Below are 21,576 nucleotides of genomic sequence, written 5' to 3'. Positions count from 1 at the left end.
ATACTTACAATCCCTGATTTTCACCTTCCAGTTTATGTCCTGATTGATGCTAGGAAAATGGCCTATTATTTTCTTGGATCCTTTGTTTCACAACTAAGTAGATATTCTGAGATTACATAATGTTCACACCTGGAGGATTCCTGCTGATAAAGTGGTGGGTAACTGAAAGTATTTGCTCAGATACCTCTCTGTGCATACTTTAAACAGATGGGAATCTATCAAGAGTTCCCAAAGTATATTAAGTATGAAACCACATGTCAAGCTGGGACATTCAAAAATGTTAATAAATCATAGGGCAGGCCAGTTTAATCACTACTGATTCCCAACAGGTGGCTCCCTCTTCAAATGTCAGTGATTTATCTCTGGAATTATTTTAATGACTATCTCACCAATGAATGATGACCCTTTTAAAAGTGCTTTTCATTGCAAGGCACAGAAATTCAAGAATTTAAACAAATAGAAATCCAAAGGTGGAAAAAAGTTGTTTGGGTCTTCTAAAGAAATTTTTGTTCCATTGGCAAAGTTCTGTTAGTCTTTTGTTCTTTTTCTAAATCTGTCACTGAAGCAGATTCCTCAACTGTAAGATAAAGGGTTTGGATTCATTGACCTTTCTTATGATTTTTTATCTGTAAAAAAAAAAATAAATAAAAATAAAAATCAGTTCATTTTTCTCTTTTCTGCCTTCAGCAATGACTCCTGACACAGCATTGTCACTAGAGGGCAAAGGACGACTGGACTACCATATGAGCCAGAGTCGAAAGTGGGAATATTTGTTAAGACAGAACATCCGAGGGGATGTGATAGAGCCTTTTGGTGTCAACAGTCTCGAAGTGAAATTTAGAACGAGAAGTGAAAATGGGATTTTAATTCATATCCAGGAGAGCAGCAATTACACTACTGTGAAGGTAAAAGTAAATAGCTAATACTGACTTTATTTGATGGGACTGTCTACAATGTTATCCTTTAAATCACTTTACCTATAAGTTCTACCCCTTTTCTTTACAAACCATTAAAACTTAGTTGAATGTTGGGCATTTGTCCAATTTTATCTGTCTTTTTCTATTCCCCAGGCATGCATTTCAGTAACAAAGGTCTGAAAGACTGAGTTTTTAAGTATGTTATTTGAAATTAAGAAAAATGACTACTGTTAGCTTAGCATAACTGCTTTTGTTCCCCTTGTCTATTTTACAAAATAAGTTTATGTTCCTTTCATTCTGTGTTACATTCTTTTCTTTTTTTCCCTCCACAGAATGAACACCTATGAATTGTGTGAGAGTACATGTGTGTGATTGCATGTATGTGTGTAAAAATGAAGTAGAGGGACATATCTCCTTACTTCTTTTTTTATACCCAATTATGCGGTTATTACTCAGCAGATGGAAAAAAGAAATTAAAAAAAATCTAACCTCATTTTTTTGTTCCATATAACAAAATTTAATGCTTTCATTGCATTAAGATAGAGATGTCATTCAAGTTTTTAAAATTTGTAATTAAATCAGGTTTTCTGAAAGATTGGCCAAGAGATCTCTAACGAGAATGCTCAATAGAAATTATCTTTCATAAGAGAATCCAATGGTTGAAGTGATTTCTTTTGTCTTCCTCGTATCACTGAAGGTATCAACTAATTGAAACAAAGTATTGCTTTGGAGTTTCCTTAATTTCCACAATTTTTTAAAATGTCATCCAATGAATACTTTTCATCTATAAGATTATTAGCTTCTTTGCCTAGCTACTCCAGTCTGGTTTCCACATATGTAATTTTAGACAGAAAACATATTCTTGTGGTGTTTTATAGGTCATGAATCCTGGTAAATTCAGTGGAAGAGCCCAGATCTTTTGAGTTCTATTTCTCCTTTGAGCAAAATGATTCCTAGGTCATTGATAGATTCATGAGCAAAGTGGGGGTGAGAGGAGGGAAAGGATGTGATATTACAGATGTGATTTGGCCTTTATGACAAGAACAGACCTAAATAAAATTCTAAAAATTCCATCCAAGTTCTGCAAAAGCTTAACTTCCACAATCCCCTAAATTTCTTCCTCCTGAATCACTTCTAGGAAATACTAGAAGTGAAATGAGAGATAATGATTTAGAAAGGTTATATAAAAATGGGGAAAATTATAAATCTATGAGGCAGAATAAACAACAGCCAAGTAAAGTGATTTAAAAGTAAAATAAATTTAAAAAATTGATAATCCCCAAGATGCTAATTACCTGATTCTATGCAAAAGCATATCTACAAATGACAGCTAACAGTCTTGGAAGAAAGGGGTAAACCATGGGTAAGGAGGCCTGACACATTTTAATTTATCTCTCTGAACTTCATTTTCCTTACCTCAAAAATATAGAATTTTGAAAGACAATTTCAGTGCCAGCTTTAAAATTATTCTTTCCAAAAGGCTTCTATCCCATGTGCTCTGTCCCCAGGGCTCAACGATTCTAGAATAAAATGATGAATAACTAATTGAATAGGGAGAGAGCGTGACTTATTACATAGAAGACTGGTCTTCAGGTTAGAAAGTCAAAATTGAAGTCCTGCCCATGACACACATTAACTTTGAGCCCTTGGTAAGTCATTTAGTCTTTTACCACACTGGAAGATTCTCTAAGGCTATAAATTACAGAAGAGTTCTTAATATTCATCAATAGAAGGAGTTCCCCAAAATGATGATATCACATGTCCAAACCAAACAAAATAAAATAACATTTCATAGTGATGTACATGGGATACCATGGCCTAACATTATGCTGATTACTTTGACTAAGCCCCAGAATATTGCAATCTTTTTTTGGGGGGGTGGGGGTGGGGGAGGATGCCTTCAACTCCAAAGAGTCTGACTATCTAAAGAGGAAAAACAAAGTGGATGAAGAATTTCTATTGTTGACAATATAGTAGAGAGAGCATAGGAGAGGCAAAAGATAGGTGATCAAATAAACAACTTCAAAGAACACGAATAAAGGATGTCATTAAATATTCAGTTAAAATGTCATATTTGTGTCATGATAGGGATGATGGTTAGGAGGTGGACCACTGGAGTGAACTACTGATATCCTTGCAATGTATTAAAAAAGCAAAGAAGGCCCTGAGGAAGTTCAATGCATAACCTTATAAAAGAAGCATAGATGTTAATGCCAGCTTACTTACATCATTGGAGAAATCACCTAAATATACTGAGATAAAAATTCTTCTGAGCATTTGTGTCTCTAATATTGAATAGGAAATGATGAAGACCTGAGTTTGAATCTTACCTCAGACACTTACTAATTGTGTGACCCTGGACTATGTATTTGTAAAATAAGCTGGAGGAAAAAAAAATTAGTAAACCACTGTAGTATCTTTGCTAAGAAAATTCCAAATGAGGTCAGGAAGTCAGATATGCTTTTAGCAACCAAACAAGAAAAAACTGTGTTCCAGTAGTTAGGCATACCAATATAAACATGAGACAGGCTCCATCATCAAGGAGCTTACATTATACTAGTAAATCAAATATTGAGTATAGGGAGGGAACTTAGATTTCATCTTGTTCAGGCCTTCCATTTTATAGAAGATCCTGAGGCTCAGGAAGGAGAAGTGCCTTGTTCAAGACCACCCAAGTAGAAGTGTCAGGGCCAGGATTTGAAACCAGGGCCTCTATTTCCAAATCCAAGATTCACACCACTGAATCATGCTGCTACATCTTGGGGAATGGCATCTAGAGAAAGAAAACATAAACAAATGGAGGCATAAAATAGTAGGTTGTCATTGGTCTTTCCAGTATGAATGATGATAGTAATTTTATTATTTCTCTGAACAAGAGACTGAAAAGGGAAGCGAAGAGAAAGAGGAAAGGAGGACTTTTCATGTTCACTAATATCAGGACCCAAGCCAGGTGCCCACTTTGACCAGGCCCTATGTCCCTATGGATGTCTGGATAAGATGAATATGATCTGGAATCAGATTGAAACAGGACTGAAGTGACAAAGGATTCACTCACCCTCCAAAATCCAGAGCAGATCTAACTAAGTCAGTCCCAATAATGAGTGGATTAGCTGAATTTCCTAAAGTCTCTCCTGGAGAGGGGGAATCAAGTTTTTATAGTAGAAGGATAGAGGTGAGAGAATCTGGGTTCAAATTCCATCTTTCATATATTTAACCTATCAGAAACTCAGTTTTCTTATGTGTAAAAATCAGGGAATTGGACTTTATGATCTGAATTCCTTTCTAGATCTTATTGATAAATTTTGAACTGGAAACCATCGTAAAAGCCCTTTGAATCTGATCCCTTCCTTCATGTTACAGATGAAAAAAATGGAGGCACTGAGATATACAGTGATTTGTGCCAAGTCACATAGCTAGAAAGCATATGAGATAGTATTTAAACCCTGAAAATCTACTACTTTACAGTTCCATTTCTGATTCTTATTTTTTCTTTCTACAGATGCCATTCCCTAATATGTAGCAGCATAGTACAGGGGTGTGCCATATTTATTCTACTGAATTCTCATTTAGCAAGGGAGTAGGACAGACCATATAGACTTAGCTATTGTCTCGGATATGAGGCCATGTGCATTGAATACTAGTGACATATAAGAAGATTGTGTAAATCTGTTGTTCTCTGCAGTATAGAAATGAAGGATATTTGTTTTGTTTTGTTTTGTTTTTTCTTTAATGACTCTATAGATTTGCTGGGCAATATTTCCAAGAAAAGATATTAATTGTATTTTAATTCTAACACATGATTCAATTGCATTAAAAAAAATGACAGGTCCGAGTGGCAAAATATATGGCTATGTCTTTCCATTTCTGTCATTTGAGTAGCTGTTCCCTGAGTTCTACCTTCATGCCAAGACATCAACACTGTCTGGCAGTTGTGATGGAATTACATTCTTGGAACTCTGCCCTTCCTCCTGTATCCTGCCCAGAGCCCTGAGCTGGCCCTCGAAACTGGAGCAGGACCATCCTGTAACCCAGGCCTCCAAAAGGCAAAGTGTGACCAGCTCCATAGAATGGTTCAAAAATTTGGAACACTCAGGCCAGCTTAATGCTTTTCCAGACTTGTTATTAAAAATTCACCATTTACATATCAAATTTTCCACATTTCAGCAAAGTATATAAATAAACCGCATGCTTCAGTCTGCTTATAATTCTCAAAAAAAAAAAGAGAAGCAGCATGATATAGTGGAAGAAGCCTAGGATTTGGGGTTAAAATACTGGAGTTTGAGTCTTGGTGCCATCCATTACTGGTTGTACATAAAATTGGATTATAACCTCTTAGAACCTCATTTTTTGAATGGAGGCTGAACAACCACATTTTGAATGATTTATTGCAGGGATCTTTTTTGTGTATGCTCAGGCTATCTTCCATAATGCTAGCAAAACAATTTTCTTTCATTGTAGAGTGACCATATTCCTTCCTTGACTCAATAACTTCCAGAGGCTCCCTATTACCTCTAATCAATGAATCGTTAATCTGTTTAGCTTTTAAAACCTCTCACAACCTGGTACTAACCCAACTTAACAGACTCATTGGATGTTATTCCTCTTACCACATTCTTCAATCTAATTAATCTCGGTTACTTTATTACTCAGTCTCCACAATTGTCATTGGTTGTCCCCTATACCTGGATTGCAATTCATATCATAGCATCATAGAGTTCCTCTTTTTCCTTCAAGGTGGCAACTGAAGTACTTTCTTCTATTTAAAGCCTTTACAGATTCACCAAATTGCTAATGCCCTCTCTTCACATTTAGTCTGTATACACTACATATATACATAATATATTTGTAATACAGATACATATATATATATATATATCTACTTATAGATTATATGTATGTTAGGGTATAATAGATATCAAGGAGATATACATATATATGTATGTATATATATACATATATATATATATATATATATATATATATATATATATGTATTTGGGTGTGTGCTTGCATTTTAATTCTAAAACATGTTTCACGAGGACATGGGACCATCACCAACTCTTAATGCAACCCAAAACTTAATTCACTTTTTTGACTGCTACTTCACATTGCTGACTGGTATTGGACTTGCAGTCCACTAAGAATCCCAGGTCATTTTTCTAACCATATGCGTCTGTATGTATGTGTATGTGCATGCTCATAGAAATAGTTATCTTTGATTTGTGTGTGTATATATAAATTTATACATATATCTCATATATAATATATTTTTATATCTACATAAAATATATACATATATATTTCATCTATTTATATATATTTTAGTAGCTAGAGATAAAGATCAAGATAGAAAGAAAAGGAGATAGAGACAGATATTGATATCAGTATCAGTATGGATATCTAAATCATGGGCATTTAGGTGACACAATGGATAAAGTTACAAGTTTGTAGTCAGAAAAACTCATCTTTCTGTGTTCAAATCCAGTCTCTAACACTTACTACTTGTGTAATCCCAGGTAAATCACCTAATCCTGTTTGCCTCAGTTTCCTTATCTGTATTATGAACTAGAGAAGGAAATGGCCAACCACCACAGTATTTTTGCCAAGAAAATCCTAAATAGGTTCACAAAGAATCAGACATGATTGAAAAATGACTGAATAATAACAACAAATCTATATCAACATAGATATAGATATATACTCCTGGTAATGAGCAACTATAGTAAACAGAGAGCTCACCTCAAAGCCAACAAAATCAGGATTCAGGTCCTACCTTTGACATTGAATGTGTCTCTTAAACCTTCATTGTTCTAGACAAGTTAGTACAGGGAGTCCAGGAGTTCCATAGACTCAGGTCTACAGTTCTAGAAGAGTCCTCAGAGACTATTCTCTTGTTATAGATGAGGAAACTATGGTCTAAAGATGTTAGGTGACTTCCCTAAAATGGCACAGATAGCCAATGTCTCATCTTTCAAACAAGGACCTATTGAGATACACTGATTACTTGGCTATTCACTAAGAAGATGGTCTTACTTGAACATATCAGAGGATGCATGGTCTAATAAGACAAAGTTTGCCAGCTCTTCCATGAGCTATAAACTTCAAAAAACTATTAAATACTTTGATGGTTTATATGATCAATCTCTTTATTTTTTTTGTTTGTTTGTTAAATGTAGTTGTTGTTTTTACATATAGTTCACCCAGTGCTCAATGTGTTTTACAGATAAAGAATGGCAAAATCCATTTTACATCTGATGCTGGAGTTTCTGGGAAAGTTGAGAGGCATATCCCTGAAGTTTATGTTGCTGATGGTCACTGGCATTCTCTCCTGATGGGAAAAAATGGTTCTTCCACCATTTTGTCTATAGACAGAATGTATAGTCGAGATATCTTGCACCCCACTCAGGATTTCGGTGGAATTGATGTGCTTACTATTTCTCTTGGTGGAATCCCACCCAATCAAGCCCCTCGGAATACAGATACAGGTAAAAGCATCTGTTTAACAAAAATGATGATACAAGTGATAGAATAGAAATGGTTCTGGATTCAGATCAAGAAAAATTGTTCCTAGCAGTGAACAGGTCCCTTCATCTCCTTCAGTTTTATGATTTATAAAATAGTGTTGCCTTGATGGAGCCAAATATATGTTTCCTCCACCCTCAAAAAGAAGGAATACTTTAGATAGCAGAAAGTTGATGACTAAATAAATTAGAGTGAAAAAGATATAACTAGATACAGTAGAGTGGTAAAGATATAACAAAATGTGCCTTTTCAAAAAAAAAAAGTGGCAGGACTTCTATACAATCATAACTTCACATTCTCTGAGAACATCAGCCCTGAACCAAATATTTCATTAGAACCTAAAGATGACTTAGGCAAAATAAATATGTATCATTTTTAAAATTAAAAAAACAGAAAAAAAATAGTAAGACACAAACCATCAAAAATTTCCATTGGTTCTTAGAAATTATGTTAGTAGAGCTTATGTATGTTCTACATAGCCAGCGATATAGAACTTGTGTGAACCAGGTGAGAAAACAATGTAGGTCTATCATCTGACTACCTCTCTCATGAAGTTCATATTCTTTTCACCCGGAGGTTGGTCTTTGGGTACAAGAATTCATAAAGCCAATCTGCTAAAGAAAGGAGGGACTATGATCTGCTTCAGTGGAATGAATGTCCACTTGGATAAATTCAGGGATCTTGGCAGTAGTGAACCCCATTTTCACTGAAGTATTAAAAGATTACTCCTTCGGACAGATTAGAGGAATCCATTTGCAATCATTTCTTATAGTTTCTGACCATTTCTTTCAAACCCCTAACAACCTTAGGTTGTTAAGCTCTAACAAGTTTAGAGGTGAAGGAATCAAGACAAAAGGGCTATGGCTAGCCATGGACTAACTTTCTTTTCTTAAATATTTGGCTTCTTTTAAAATATGGAAGGATGTTAAAGGTTTTATTTTTTGTAAATATTATATAACTATATATACACATGTTATATATATATATATATATATATATATATGTACATAATGCATTGTGATTTGCTAAACTGTATGTGTATATGTATATGTGCATTTAAATGCATATATATAGCTGTATATATCTATATACATATGCATATTCTATAATAGAAATGTATTATTTTATTCAAATTATTATACAAATATTAACTCATTTAACTAAGTAATGAATGTATATATGACTATATAATTATGTATAATTATATGACATTTAATTCATAATTATGTATAATTATATGACATTCATTAAATTCAAGGGTAAAGCTTTGATAATGTAAAAATCCACTAACAATCATGGAATACCCTACATATGTATATACTTATGTAGTATCATTACATAAATACAAACAACTTTGTAAATCACTATGCAGAATTTAACTCATTCAATACTCAAAAGAACATTGTGAGATGAAAGTTATTGCTCTCTTTTATTGAGGATCAAATTGGGGTTGAGAAAAGAAATCAAATGACTTGCCCAAGCTCAAATGACTGATAAGTGTCTGAGAAGGGACTTGAATTCAGGTCTTGCTTGAGTTCAAAAGTAGCATTCCATCTACATACCACTCTACCTACCAAGACACAGCGATATAGCCCCAATTTACGAATCTGGGGAGCCAAAGACTTTAAAGACTTTGGCCTCTGAAAGTTACTTCCATATGTGACTTTGGGCAAGCCATGTATTCTCTTCTATAAAGGATATGAGTGGGCAAGCTGCCATTTAACAGGTAGCATGATTTCCTCTTCTTAGCTTGTTCTGTGAAGCTATGATGGATGAAGTCTATTAATCTATTTTTTCAATATTCCAACATTTCATTATGAACCAACTTTAAATGAAAAAAGCCAAAACATATGAAACTGTAATATTATATCCTTGAGGATTTACTATTAATTCAGCATGTGAAGACTTTTGAGAATCCATGATCCTGTGTTATATTTCTTTGAGGATGCCTGTAAATAATTTGTAGCAATATTAGAAATTTTTACATTATTTAGGTAAAACCAAAAGGTATGACAACAGGGTAGTCATATTTTTTTTTTAGTTAAACTGATTCTTTTAATGATAGAAAGAAACATTTATAAAAAGAAAATTAAAAATTTGGCTTCTCAAACTATGAAATATCCCCTTAGAAAAATTGATGTTTACATGCGTTTTTAAGCTAAGTAGACAAATCAATGACTTTCTTCCCCTCAAAATTAAGATTGGCTTCTCTTCTGAGGTAAAATTAGGTAAAAACACTGAGGCTTAATCTGCAGGATCAGAGTTGAGTGGGTGTATGCTGTCAAGACCATAGAGACAAATAAGTTAGCACATAATAATCAAGAAATATTAGCCAAAAAAGGAAGCTTCCTACAACTGACCCATATTGTCTCCCCAACTCACTTCAACACATCCAACCCTTGGCTAATTTGAGATCCCTATATTTCCTGCCTTCTTTGGTTACCAAAATGTCCATTTAGAAACAACACTATATAGTAGCTAATGCTCTAGAATTTAGAAGTCCTGGGTTCAAATTCTGCTTCAGATACTCATTGTATGACTTTAGAATGTAACAACTTCCCTCAGCCTTAATTTTCTCATTTGTAAAATAAAGAAATCAGACTAGATATTTTCCAGCCATAGTATCATGTTCCCATGATGACTCTGAATCCATGTCATCTGATGATATATAGCAATGGTAACTTCTCTTCAAGCCCTCATCTCCCTTTAGGCTCAATTCAAAACCCTCATCACTCAAATTTCTCTAACTTGTGGCTCATTAGGAAGCTGTATGACCTAATCTTATAAAGCAAGGCCTTGTCAGGTCTGTGAGCAGCATAAAGTCTTTGAGAGTCATCTTTTATTACCTGCTGCTTTATGACTGTCCTAGGAAGAGGTCCAAGATCACAAATGATAGCTTTCAGGCTGAAATGCATCTTGGAGACTATCTAGCTCTACCCCTTCATTTTATGAGTGAGGAAACAGGCTCAGAAATATCATGACTCCCAAGTTCATAAGTAACAAGCACAAATGTCAGGAATCAAACTTTAGCTTCTGATTTCAGAGCCAGCATGTTTTCCACTACACCCCACTGTCTCTCACTCTAACAACAATCTTGGGGCAGAGAATCAATGTCTGTTTTATGCCCACACTTAAAATATGTTTTTTATCTTCACCATAATGTCATATTAAAGCATCAAAATACTTATCTTAATACTTAAACACTCAGAAAAGAAATACTTAAACTCAAAAAATGTGTTTCAAAATTATACTACATACTGACTCAATTATGTATGAAAGCAACATGTATTTTTTAAAAGACATATTTAGGATAAACAGGAACAGGCAAAGAGAAAAAAAAAGAAAATTGCTTTCAATAAAATTTACACTCTATTTTCTGTTTTAAAAAGGGATATTAGTATGAATCACAATTAAAATTCATAATCCTCAATTATTCTTACAAAATTTTTATAGTTGTCTTACATTATTGAGTCTAGCATTTACAGTAAAGGGTATCTGAAATTAATTACACAACATTTTAAATGTCCAGATTGGAGGAATCACAAGGGGAAAAAAAAGTGTTTCAAATCCTAGGGGAGAATGGCAAAATTAAAAGAGTCTGAATTGGAAGTGAGAGCTAGATTCTACTCCAGATTTCTGTGGTCTTAATTTCTTATCCATAAAATAAAGAAATTGGGCTAAATCAATGGTTCCCAACAATTATGTCTGAAATCAGTCAATAAGCATTCATTAAGTGTGTGGTATGGGCCAGACACTATACTAAGCACTAAGCACAAAGAGAGGCAAAAGACAGATCTTGTTCTCAAGAAGCTCACAAGCTAATGAGGGAAACAATTTGCATAATTATTGTAATTGATTTGGGAATTGTCAAATAAGATCACAGACCTTTTAAAGACTAAATAAGTAAATCAGTTCAATAATAAGAGCTAAATTTTTTATAGCTTTATGGTTTGCCAAGAACTTTCCAAATATTATCTCATGTGATCCTCACACCAATCCTGGAAGGAAGAATTTTCTTTAATTTTGTATTAGAGGAGACTGAAGCAGACAGAGATTAAATAACTTGCCCAGAGTCTTCTAGCTAGCAAATATCTGAGGCTAGATTTAAACTCAATTGCTCTTGACTCCAGACCTAGCACTCTGTCAATCTCTCTTTGTCTCTTTCTCTGTTTCTCTCTGTCTCTATATATCTTTCTGCCTCTTTCTCTATCTGTCTCTCTGCCTCTCTTCCTCCCTCATGGAATAAATACAGATAAACAAAAGTTAGTTAAATATGGCTTATAACTTGAGAGAAAGAGTAGAAGCATTTAGGGTAGGGATAGGAGTTCCACAAAGCCTCCATATATAAGATGGTGTTGAATAATGTGGAGGAAGAGTGGGACTCTATGAAGGAGGAATGAGGCGTGAGTGCATTGTAGACATATGGTTTAGCCAGTATAAAATAACGGAGATAGGAGAGAAAATGGGAAGTAGAGAAAAACCCAGTTTGCCTAGGGAAGTTGTGTCCATTAAAGCTGGAAAAACAAATTAGGAGCATGTGAGCGCCATGGGCACACACAAACACACACACACACACACACACACACACGCACATGCACAAAAAGGCAGTCAGTATTTTAATTCAGATTTAACTTTATCTTTTTAAAAAAATTCAATTGTATTTTGTTTTTCCAATTACACATAAAAATAGTTTTCAAAATTCATTTTTGTATGATTTGGAGTTTCAAATTTTTTCTTCTTCCCTCCCTTATTTCCCGCTGCCCCAAGACAGCAAGCAATCTGATATAGGTTATATGTGTACAATCATTTTAAACATATTTCCATATTAGTCATGTTGTGGGGAAAAAAATCAGAACAAAAGGAAAAACCACAAGAAAGAAAAAGAAAATAAACAATAGCAATAAAAAGGCAAAAATAATATGCTTCAACAGCACTCACTCTCCATAACTCTCTCTCTGGATGCAGATAGTATTTTCCATCTTAAATCTATTTGAATTGACTTGAATCAATTTATTGCTGAGAAAAGCCAAATCTATCAGATGTAACATTAAATCTAGTGTCTTCCCCCTATAGGATGCTATTGAAGTACTCAAGAGAGGTTATAAGAACAGGAGGTAGATTGGTGTCTTCATGAGTGAAGAGAAAATAATGATAAACATGAGAAATATATAGGGAGTAAAGTTAATAGGATTGGCTATAGTGCCAGGGGGAATGAAGCATTAAGATGATTGTGTTTATATGGGAGTAGGTTCATATGAAGATAGTGGCACTGTCAACAGAAATAGGAAAGTTTGGATGAGTGCATTTAGAGTGAAAGACAATATTGTAACAACCACATATATGTATAACTAGAGTATTCTGGTGAATACATAGCTATCCATGAACCTAGGAAGACTTAAAGACTGGAGTTCAAGTTTTGTCTCTGATAGACTATAATATCCTGACCAGGCCACTTAACCTTTTAGTCCTTTAGAAATCTCTCTAAGAAAGGAATTCTTTACTTTATTGTGTATCAAAGACTCCTTTGGTAATCTAATGAAGTCTGTAGACCCTTCCAATCTCAGAACATTTGTTATACACATAAAATAAAATACATTGAATTACAAAAGAAAGCAAAGGTCAGAAAAGTGAAGCAGTATTTTTTTTTTTCTCATCCAAACTCATAGACCTCTAAAAATCTCCCTATGGATTCCCAAGTAGCTCTTCTTCATTACCTTTCCTCCCCAATGAACTTATGAATTATAAATTGTACATAAGGTATTGAAATGGATTAATAAAAGGGGTTTTCTCATTTAGAAGTTCTCTTTAGCAATTAAATCGCAGGTCCATTGCCTATATTTATTTATTATTTACATATTTATTATTCTTACTTACATTTATAATTATTTTTCTTATATTTCTTATTATTTTTCAAATATATGCAGGTATTATTATGATTAGTGAGGAACCTAGATAAAGAAGTAGAGAGGGCTGAATCTAGATTCAAGAAAATATTAGTTCAAATCCAACCTCAGATACTTAAGCAATTGTGTTACTTAAGCTGCAGAAACTTATTCTCTATTTGCCCCAGTTTCTTCAACTATAATCGGCACTTACTTTCACAGGTTGTTGTGAGGATCAAAGGAGATTAATGAGATATCAATTGGGATAATATGTGTACAACATTTAACACAATGTATAGCAATGCTAGTTGATGGTTGTTGTAGTAGCAGTTATATTAGGAAAAGATCATTGAAAATCTTATTAAATGCTTAGGAGCTTTTTATAATTATGTATTTTCTCAGTCAGCCAATACAGCACAAGAAATATCACATGACTGGTTCCAAGAAACTTTTTGACATCAAAAAAGGGCCTCCATTCTCAGAAAGTCTGGGAACCACTGGGCTAAATGATCTCAAAAGACCTTCCAACTCCAAGATTCTGTAACATTCTAAAAATATTACACATATAAATTTTCCTGAAGTGATGTTTTAATATTTACCATATAACAAAGAAAGATGTTTTTCATTTATCAATGGCAACCCAGTTTAAATATTTAGACATCTTTGGAGGCCCTTACACTCAGCTGTGGCCTCTTTCCTAGAGAAAATTCTAATGGCAGGATACCCATACCCCTAAAACTTTGCCAGAAAAAATTTAAACCAGTCACTGATTCATGAAATGAATCCTGTTTGTGGAAAGCCAAATTGTGGCTGGTAACTGGATGGTAAACTGTCTTTCCTCAATCTTCTCTGTATTAGAGGAGGCTTTTTGATAGATGTGGAAGATCAATCAATGTTCACTCAGAAAAGGTTTCTGGTGGGCCATCACACCTTTTAAAGAGATATGAGTTGTGATTAAGACATCCAATCAGCTTAACTATAAGCAATTAAGGTACTTTTATAAAATAATTCAGGTAATTTTATCATATGTGACAACGTGTACTTACCTGAAGTTTTCATTATTAATATAAAAGTCAAGAGGAGACAGAAGGTCTAAGGTTTTAACTTTTTCTTTTCCCCTATCATGTATTCATCTTGGCATCAGTCGATTGAAACTCATGGACCCTTTTCCAGAATTATATTTTTAAAGGCATTAAAAGGAACAATGAACTTCAAAGGAAACCTATTTTATTAAAATATAGTTACCAAAGTCTTTTTTTTTAAGTTCATAGACTGCGAGTCAAGATGTTCTGACCTATAGTGAATTCTGAAGTTCAATGCGGTGGGGGTTAGGAGGAGGGAATGTACTTTACTCTTTTAGTATTATTATTATTATTTCTTAATATAAAGAACTTCTAAGAATACAGATTGGTAGGACACTGGTGTTTTTATCCCCATTAACTAATATTTCTTTGCATAATTTGGAAAAAAATTTCCCCTTGACTAAATTCAGACAGACTTATGTTGGATAGGTTACAATTCACCCACATGGTTGAAATTGTATTTATTTGCTTCAGTTCAAATTATTTAATTTTTTTAAATGTTTTGTTGTGTGTTACAATGTGTAGAACTGTCTAACTAGAAGTTCCATTCCATTGTCTTTTTGTTACTTAGCTATCTTATCATTTCCTCAACCTGAAAAATGTAAGATTTTTATGAACTTTGAAATTTTTAATTCAAAGATGTTGTATATAGAATTATAGAAAGGAAGAGCTATAAAAATTTATTCCTAGAACGCAAATAGACTTAAGATAAAATAATTAAATGCTGAACCATGTCCTTCCTTCCCCATTTATCTCTTGTATGTGACCCATAAATGAATTTCTTTCTTCACTTAGTTATTTGCTTGGAAAACTGGAGGAAATTGGGAAAGGAATGAGAAAGGAAACAGTGCAGGACCAGGCATAAAAATTATCAATGAACAAAAGAGAAAAGAATAACCCAAAAGAGAAATATCACATAATGTATTTAAAAGCTACTATTTAAGAAGGGCTTATTCAGTTGCTACAAAAGTACTTATCAGTATAGGACATTTTTAAGAAGTAGTTCAGTATACTTTGACATTCTGAAGAGTCTTTCTACAATGTCTTCCTCCCTTTGCAATTCCATCCCTTTCCAGGAATAGCCTTTCTTATAAGAACCATCAGTCTTTATCTATAGTCTTCTATTTGTTAGAGATGTCACAAGTTTATCTTCTTGTTATTAATGTTGTATCCTTTGTTTAGGAATCTTTATCAATGTTGTATTAGCCCTGCTTTTTTTATTTCATTTATTTATTTATTTATTATCAATTTTTTTTTTTTTTTTTTTTTGGTGTGTGTGAAAGCACATAACTTGCAACTTTTTTCATTTATTTTACTCCTCCAAGAAGTGAAGTAACCACTTATCATTTGGTTTCTGCCTTGCTGATTTGGCACATCTAGGAATCATGATTTCATGCTCAAATGTTCTAATCAGCTTTTGTGGGTTTTTAGCACATCCAGTATTGCCATAATCAAAGGAGCCTGGGTTCTATACCTCCCCCTGAATTTGTAACTTTTCTGGGACTGCAGAAGCTCCCCATTTTCTTTTTTTCCATGGCAGTAAAATAAAAGGTGTTTCTAGCCTCTGGGGTCCTCAAACTTTTTAAATAAGGGGCCAGTTCACTGTCCCTCAGACTGTTGGAGGGACGGACTATAGTAAAAACAAAAACTTTGTTTTGTGGGCCTTTAAATAAAGAAACTTCATAGCCCTGGGTGAGGGGGATAAAAGTCCTCACCTGCCACATCTAGCCCGTGGGCCATAGTTTGAGGACCCCTGCTAGACTCTCAGTCCCCTGGTACTTCTAGCCTGACTTTCATTAGCTGACAAACTTTTTTTTGTCTTCTTAGCAGGTTTTGATGGCTGCATAGCCTCTGTGATTTATGGAAGTGAGAGCCTTCCGTTTGGTGGGAAGCACAGCTTGGCAACAATATCCAAGACAGATCCTTCTGTGAAGCTGGGCTGCCGAGGCCCCAACATCTGTGCCAGCAATCCCTGTTGGGGTGATCTACTATGCATCAACCAGTGGTTTGCCTATAAGTGTGTTCCTCCTGGAGACTGTGCCTCCCAGCCTTGCCAAAACGGTGGCAGTTGTGAACCAGTCTCGTACTCTGGATTCACCTGTAGCTGCCCAGAGTCACACACTGGCAGGACTTGTGAGACAGTGGTGGCCTGCCTTGGTGTCCAGTGTCCCCAGGGAAGCATCTGCAAAGCTGGCAGTGCTGGGGGCCATGTTTGTATTTTGACCAAGGTCCCAGAGGAGATCTCCCTGCCACTGTGGGCCGTCCCTGCAATTGTGGGCAGCTGTGCCACACTTCTTGTTCTGCTTGTGTTAAGCCTGATTCTGTGCAATCAGTGCAGAAGCAAAAAGGCTAAAGCACCCAAGGAAGAGAAGAAAATCAAGGAGAAGAAGAAAAAAGGAAGTGAGAATGTGGCTTTTGATGACCCTGATAACATCCCTCCTTATGGTGATGATATGACAGTCAGGAAACAACCAGAGGGAAATCCCAAGCCTGACATCATTGAAAGGGAAAATCCCTACCTGATTTATGACGAGACAGACCTTCCTCCCAACACTGAAACCATCCCCAGTGCTCCCTTAGCTTCCCCTGAACAGGAGATCGAACATTATGATATTGACAACGCCAGCAGCATTGCCCCTTCAGATGCTGACATCATTCAGCATTACAAGCAGTTCCGCAGCCATACCCCCAAGTTCTCCATCCAGAGACACAGCCCACTGGGCTTTGCAAGGCAATCCCCCATGCCCTTGGGCGCAAGCAGTTTGACTTACCAGCCTTCCTATAGCCAGGGCCTAAGAACCAGTTCCTTGAGCCATTCTGCCTGCCCCACTCCCAATCCCCTTTCTCGTCACAGTCCAGCTCCCTTTTCTAAGTCTTCAACGTTCTACAGAAATAGTCCTGCCAGGGAACTGCACCTTTCCATAAGGGAAGGGGGCCCTTTGGAGATGCACGGTGATGTATGCCAGCCTGGCATTTTCAACTATGCCACCAGGCTAGGGAGGAGAAGCAAGAGTCCACAGACCATGGCAACTGGCTCCAGGCCAGGAAGCCGCCTAAAGCAGCCAATTGGACAGATGCCTCTGGAATCCACTCCTCCAGTGGGACTCTCAATTGAGGAGGTTGAAAGACTAAACACTCCTCGCCCTAGAAATCCAAGCATCTGTAGTGCAGACCATGGCAGGTCTTCTTCAGAGGAGGATTGTAGGAGACCCCTGTCCAGAACAAGGAACCCAGCTGATGGCATTCCCGCTCCAGAATCCTCATCTGATAGTGACTCTCATGAGTCCTTCACTTGCTCTGAGATGGAATATGACAGGGAAAAACCCATGGTCTACACCTCCCGGATGCCCAAATTATCTCAAGTCAATGAATCTGATGCAGATGATGAAGATAATTATGGGGCTAGATTGAAGACTCGAAGGTACCCTGGACGCCGGGCTGAGGGAGGGTCCATGGGCCCACAGACAGCAGCAGCAATGAATGTTGCTGAAAACACATTGCCCCTAAAACTTGGGCAGCAAGCAGGAAATTTCAATTGGGACAACCTTTTAAACTGGGGCCCTGGTTTTGGGCATTATGTAGATGTTTTTAAAGACTTGGCATCTCTCCCAGAAAAAACAACAGCCAATGAAGAAGGCAGTGGTCGGACCAGTAAGCCTGCCTCCAAAGATGGGGAAGCAGAGCAATATGTATAGACTTTATATACTGGCAGGACAAAAATGCAACACCAGATGCAATCAAACCATTCTGCGCTTACAGTTACAAGATGGCCCATGTTTCTACAACAGGCCATAATCAACATTTGGTTAAGGGAGACCTTAAAAATAAATAAATAACCATTATGCTGCTGAAACAGATTTAAATTTTTTTAACTGAATGATGAATTGGTTTCTCTTGCATGCATTGCATTTTAGAACTAGATATTCAGCATGCAGAATTTGAAGAGGGTTTCTTTCTTGTTGACTGCTATTTGGTTGGTGATTTAAAAATTAATCCTGTTCTGGTAATGAATTTGTGTTTCAACAGTGGAGTGTTTGTGTTGTTTCCATTTCCATAATTTCATTTTTTAGAATCGCCAGAATATTGAGGATTTCATTTCCTCTTTGAAATCTAGAAAAGTTTTTCAATGCCTGAATGAAGGAATGATCAGTGTTAACCACCCTTTAAAAGTCCAGTTTCTGTAACTCATGTTTGCATAGTCCAAGAGCAATACATTGGATGGTTTGCATGCAGTAGGGTCATGGATCTTCTCCATGGAAGTGGTGCTAGAAGCAATTTGTTCTTTATGGTCAGCACTTTAGGATTTGTGTCAAGACTTCCAAGTTCTGTTGCTAACTGTTGTGGGTACTTATTCCATCCCTCCTTTCCCTGAGATGTCTTCTACCCAGAAGAGCTTGGGTAGAAGTCACCCCTGAGTACTGCCATCTATCTCCATGACTGGGGAGCACTGTTCTCAACAGTACAGCATTTTCAAATGATCATTTTTTCAAAGATTATTTATTGTAAAAAAAAAAAAAAAAAGTGCTGCATTCTTGACTTTTTTTTTAAAAAAGAATTGCTATAAAGGGAGCTTTCTAGTGGACTCACATTTTCAAATAGCCCATGTTTGTAGAATTTATTAAAATAGAAATCTGACAAAAAAAAGTTGTTTCCCCCCCTCTCCCCCCCGCCCCGTCCATTTGGAAATCCTTTGTACTGTGTAAAAAACTTTTTTTTTTACACTTAAGCTGTGTTTTTGATATTGATATTTTCCTATGCTGAATAGTTTTCTTACTTTCAGGAAAGTAAGAAAAGTACTTTTTCACATTTGTTACTTATGTAACATTCATATTTTTCACATTTGATAATTGTAACATACTGTATGCTTTCTACTTGTAAATGCCAATAATAGAATTAAATATTTATTTAAAATACTTTCTTAAAGATATTTTTATTTTATTGTTATATTGAGTACATTATATATTTGTATGCATGGAATTCATAGACATACATGTATTGCAATCTTTGTAGTTGGAAGGAATAGCCATGCTGGCAAGATGGTAGGTCTATTGGGATATTAAAATATAAATTTCTTGCCCTTCAGCAGAAGCTCTCTGCATGCCAACAGGTGAGTAAAAGCCTGGAAATGTAATTTAGTCCAACAGAATGAGATTTGAGTTGGAGTACCTGGGTCTGAGTTTACAAGAGCTCGAGAAAATTTCTTCTTCCTCTTCTCCATCTCAATTTTCTTATCCATAAAATTATGGGGTTGCACAATATGATCTCTCTTTCCTTTTCAGTTCTAAATCCTGTGAACCTAAATGAACAACAATAAAATGTTTTTCGAAAATACCAATCAAGACTATTGTGAGAACAGAAATGGCTTTCCTATTGGAAGCCCAGAAACCTACTTGAAGGTACAATGACCATGGAATTCTCCATAAAATGGAAGTATGAACTGACTAGACCTGAGGGATATAATATATGGCAAAACAACTCGGCAATTGTTTGGAGTTTTCCTTCTAGAGTGCTTTTGTGGTATGCTAGAATTGGGACATGCTAGAAATGTAGAAATGATGATTATTCAGGGTCAATGAAAAACTAAGTGAAAAAACAAAGCCTTTTTGGGGTATTTTGCAGGGAATTAGCCTGAAATGCTTTGGGGATGATGGAGGGAAAACATGCATAGAGAACCCAATATTAGTTTAGGAGCCAAATTGTTAGGGTTCAAGTCTTAATCCCATTATTTTTCCCCTGTTCAATTAGATTTCACAAAAGTCTAGAAAAAAAAGTGGTAGAAAGAGGGTTAGGTTTGGGTTCAAATCCTGCCTCTTCTATTTACTAGCTATGTGACCATGGGCAAGTCATGATATTCATATTTTTTTCCTTATCTGTAAAGTGAAGAAGTTAGAGTAGATGGCCTCTGAACTTCTTTCCAGTTATGAATCTTTTATCTGACACTGTGGCCTTCATCAAATTTCTTTAACTCTTTGACCCCTAATTTCCTTATCCATGATCTGAGGCAGCTTGATCTCTACGGTACCTTCTAGTGCTAAATATTCAGAATAGAAGGATCCCCATAGAACATTTTCCCATATACTCCTTCCTTTTAAGTTATTGGCCAAGCTGAAATTATCTAGTTGATTCAATGGATATAACATTGAATCTGGAGTTAGGAAGATCTGAGTTCAAATTTAGACATTTTCTAGCTGAATGTTGCTGGACAATTTATTTAATCTCGTTCTATCTCAGTTTCCTCATTCTTAAAATAGTCCCATCTCCCAGTGTTGTTCTAAGGATCAACTGAGATAATATTTGTAAAATATGTTGAAAATTTAAAATCCTATATAACTTCTAGTTGTTAGCTGTCACTCTCCTCTGACCCATTTCTGATATCCAAAAGAAACTCATATAGTCTATTGCCTAATAAGTTTCTTTTTCAAAGCTGCCATAAAGTAATGGAACCAGTTAGTAGAGATTAATGACCCAGAATACTACCCATCTATATCAAAGGTATTGCCTTTGTAATCCTAGGATATATACAAATTATCTTCAGAACCTGATGTAATTAAACATCTGTCAAGGACCTGCAAGCATGAGTGGAATATTATCTTCAAATGCTGATTTTACCACAGCCAAGAGTAATGTTTCATAATATGCAAAAGCTTTAGTGAACAAAATCTTTTGAAATTAACACAAAACACATTGGAGTTTGTATTTTGTCAATTAAAAATTCTGAGATTATCAGTTTATTTTGTTCCCCCTTCTCCTCTCCCAAATGATATATAGTTTGGGTTTATTCTAAGTCAACATTATTCCTTTCATGTGGTTTTGAGTCTGAACATTTGTAAGGCACTAACTTAATTTTCTTTTTTTTCATCGCCTATAATGAGCCAACATGTTTCAATATTTCCTTATGAATTTGAGCATCATGCACTTATGTTCCAAATATGGGAATAAAGTTGATGGTTAGTATAACTCAAATCAGAAAGAAAGTGGGGGGGAAACATTCTTCTCAAGTAGCTCCACAGCATCCCAGGATTCTACAGGATTTCATATCCATGATTAAGAACAGACCTAAATGCAAAATGATAAACCAGATCATGTCCAAGACTTAGGAGAAAGTACCTGCTGCCAAAATGTGATCTTTATAGCCCTAGAGGCTCCTTCTTGGGGATTGAGAGGCACAATTCC

General features: G+C 35.6%; 1 protein-coding gene across 2 annotated transcripts in view; it reads left to right on the top strand.

Moving 5' to 3' along the window:
- The window catches only part of FAT4 (FAT atypical cadherin 4), a 222,997-nt gene extending 204,571 nt beyond the window's left edge, over nt 1–18,426 (top strand). The window contains exons 15-17 of one of the 2 annotated variants that reach the window (XM_023505628.2): nt 688–905; nt 7,141–7,402; nt 16,234–18,426. In XM_023505628.2, coding sequence (XP_023361396.1) covers nt 688–905; nt 7,141–7,402; nt 16,234–18,098 — 2,345 coding nt within the window. In that variant the 3' untranslated portion in view covers nt 18,099–18,426. Of the gene's footprint in view, nt 1–687; nt 906–7,140; nt 7,403–16,230 lie in introns of both variants that reach the window. The other variant, XM_012551888.3, reaches the window with a different exon arrangement.
- Nucleotides 18,427–21,576: the final 3,150 nt, after the last annotated feature.

Source organism: Sarcophilus harrisii, chromosome 6, assembly GCF_902635505.1.
Source record: "Sarcophilus harrisii chromosome 6, mSarHar1.11, whole genome shotgun sequence".
Taxonomy (NCBI): domain Eukaryota; kingdom Metazoa; phylum Chordata; class Mammalia; order Dasyuromorphia; family Dasyuridae; genus Sarcophilus; species Sarcophilus harrisii.
This window is presented reverse-complemented; position numbering and strand designations above follow the sequence as displayed.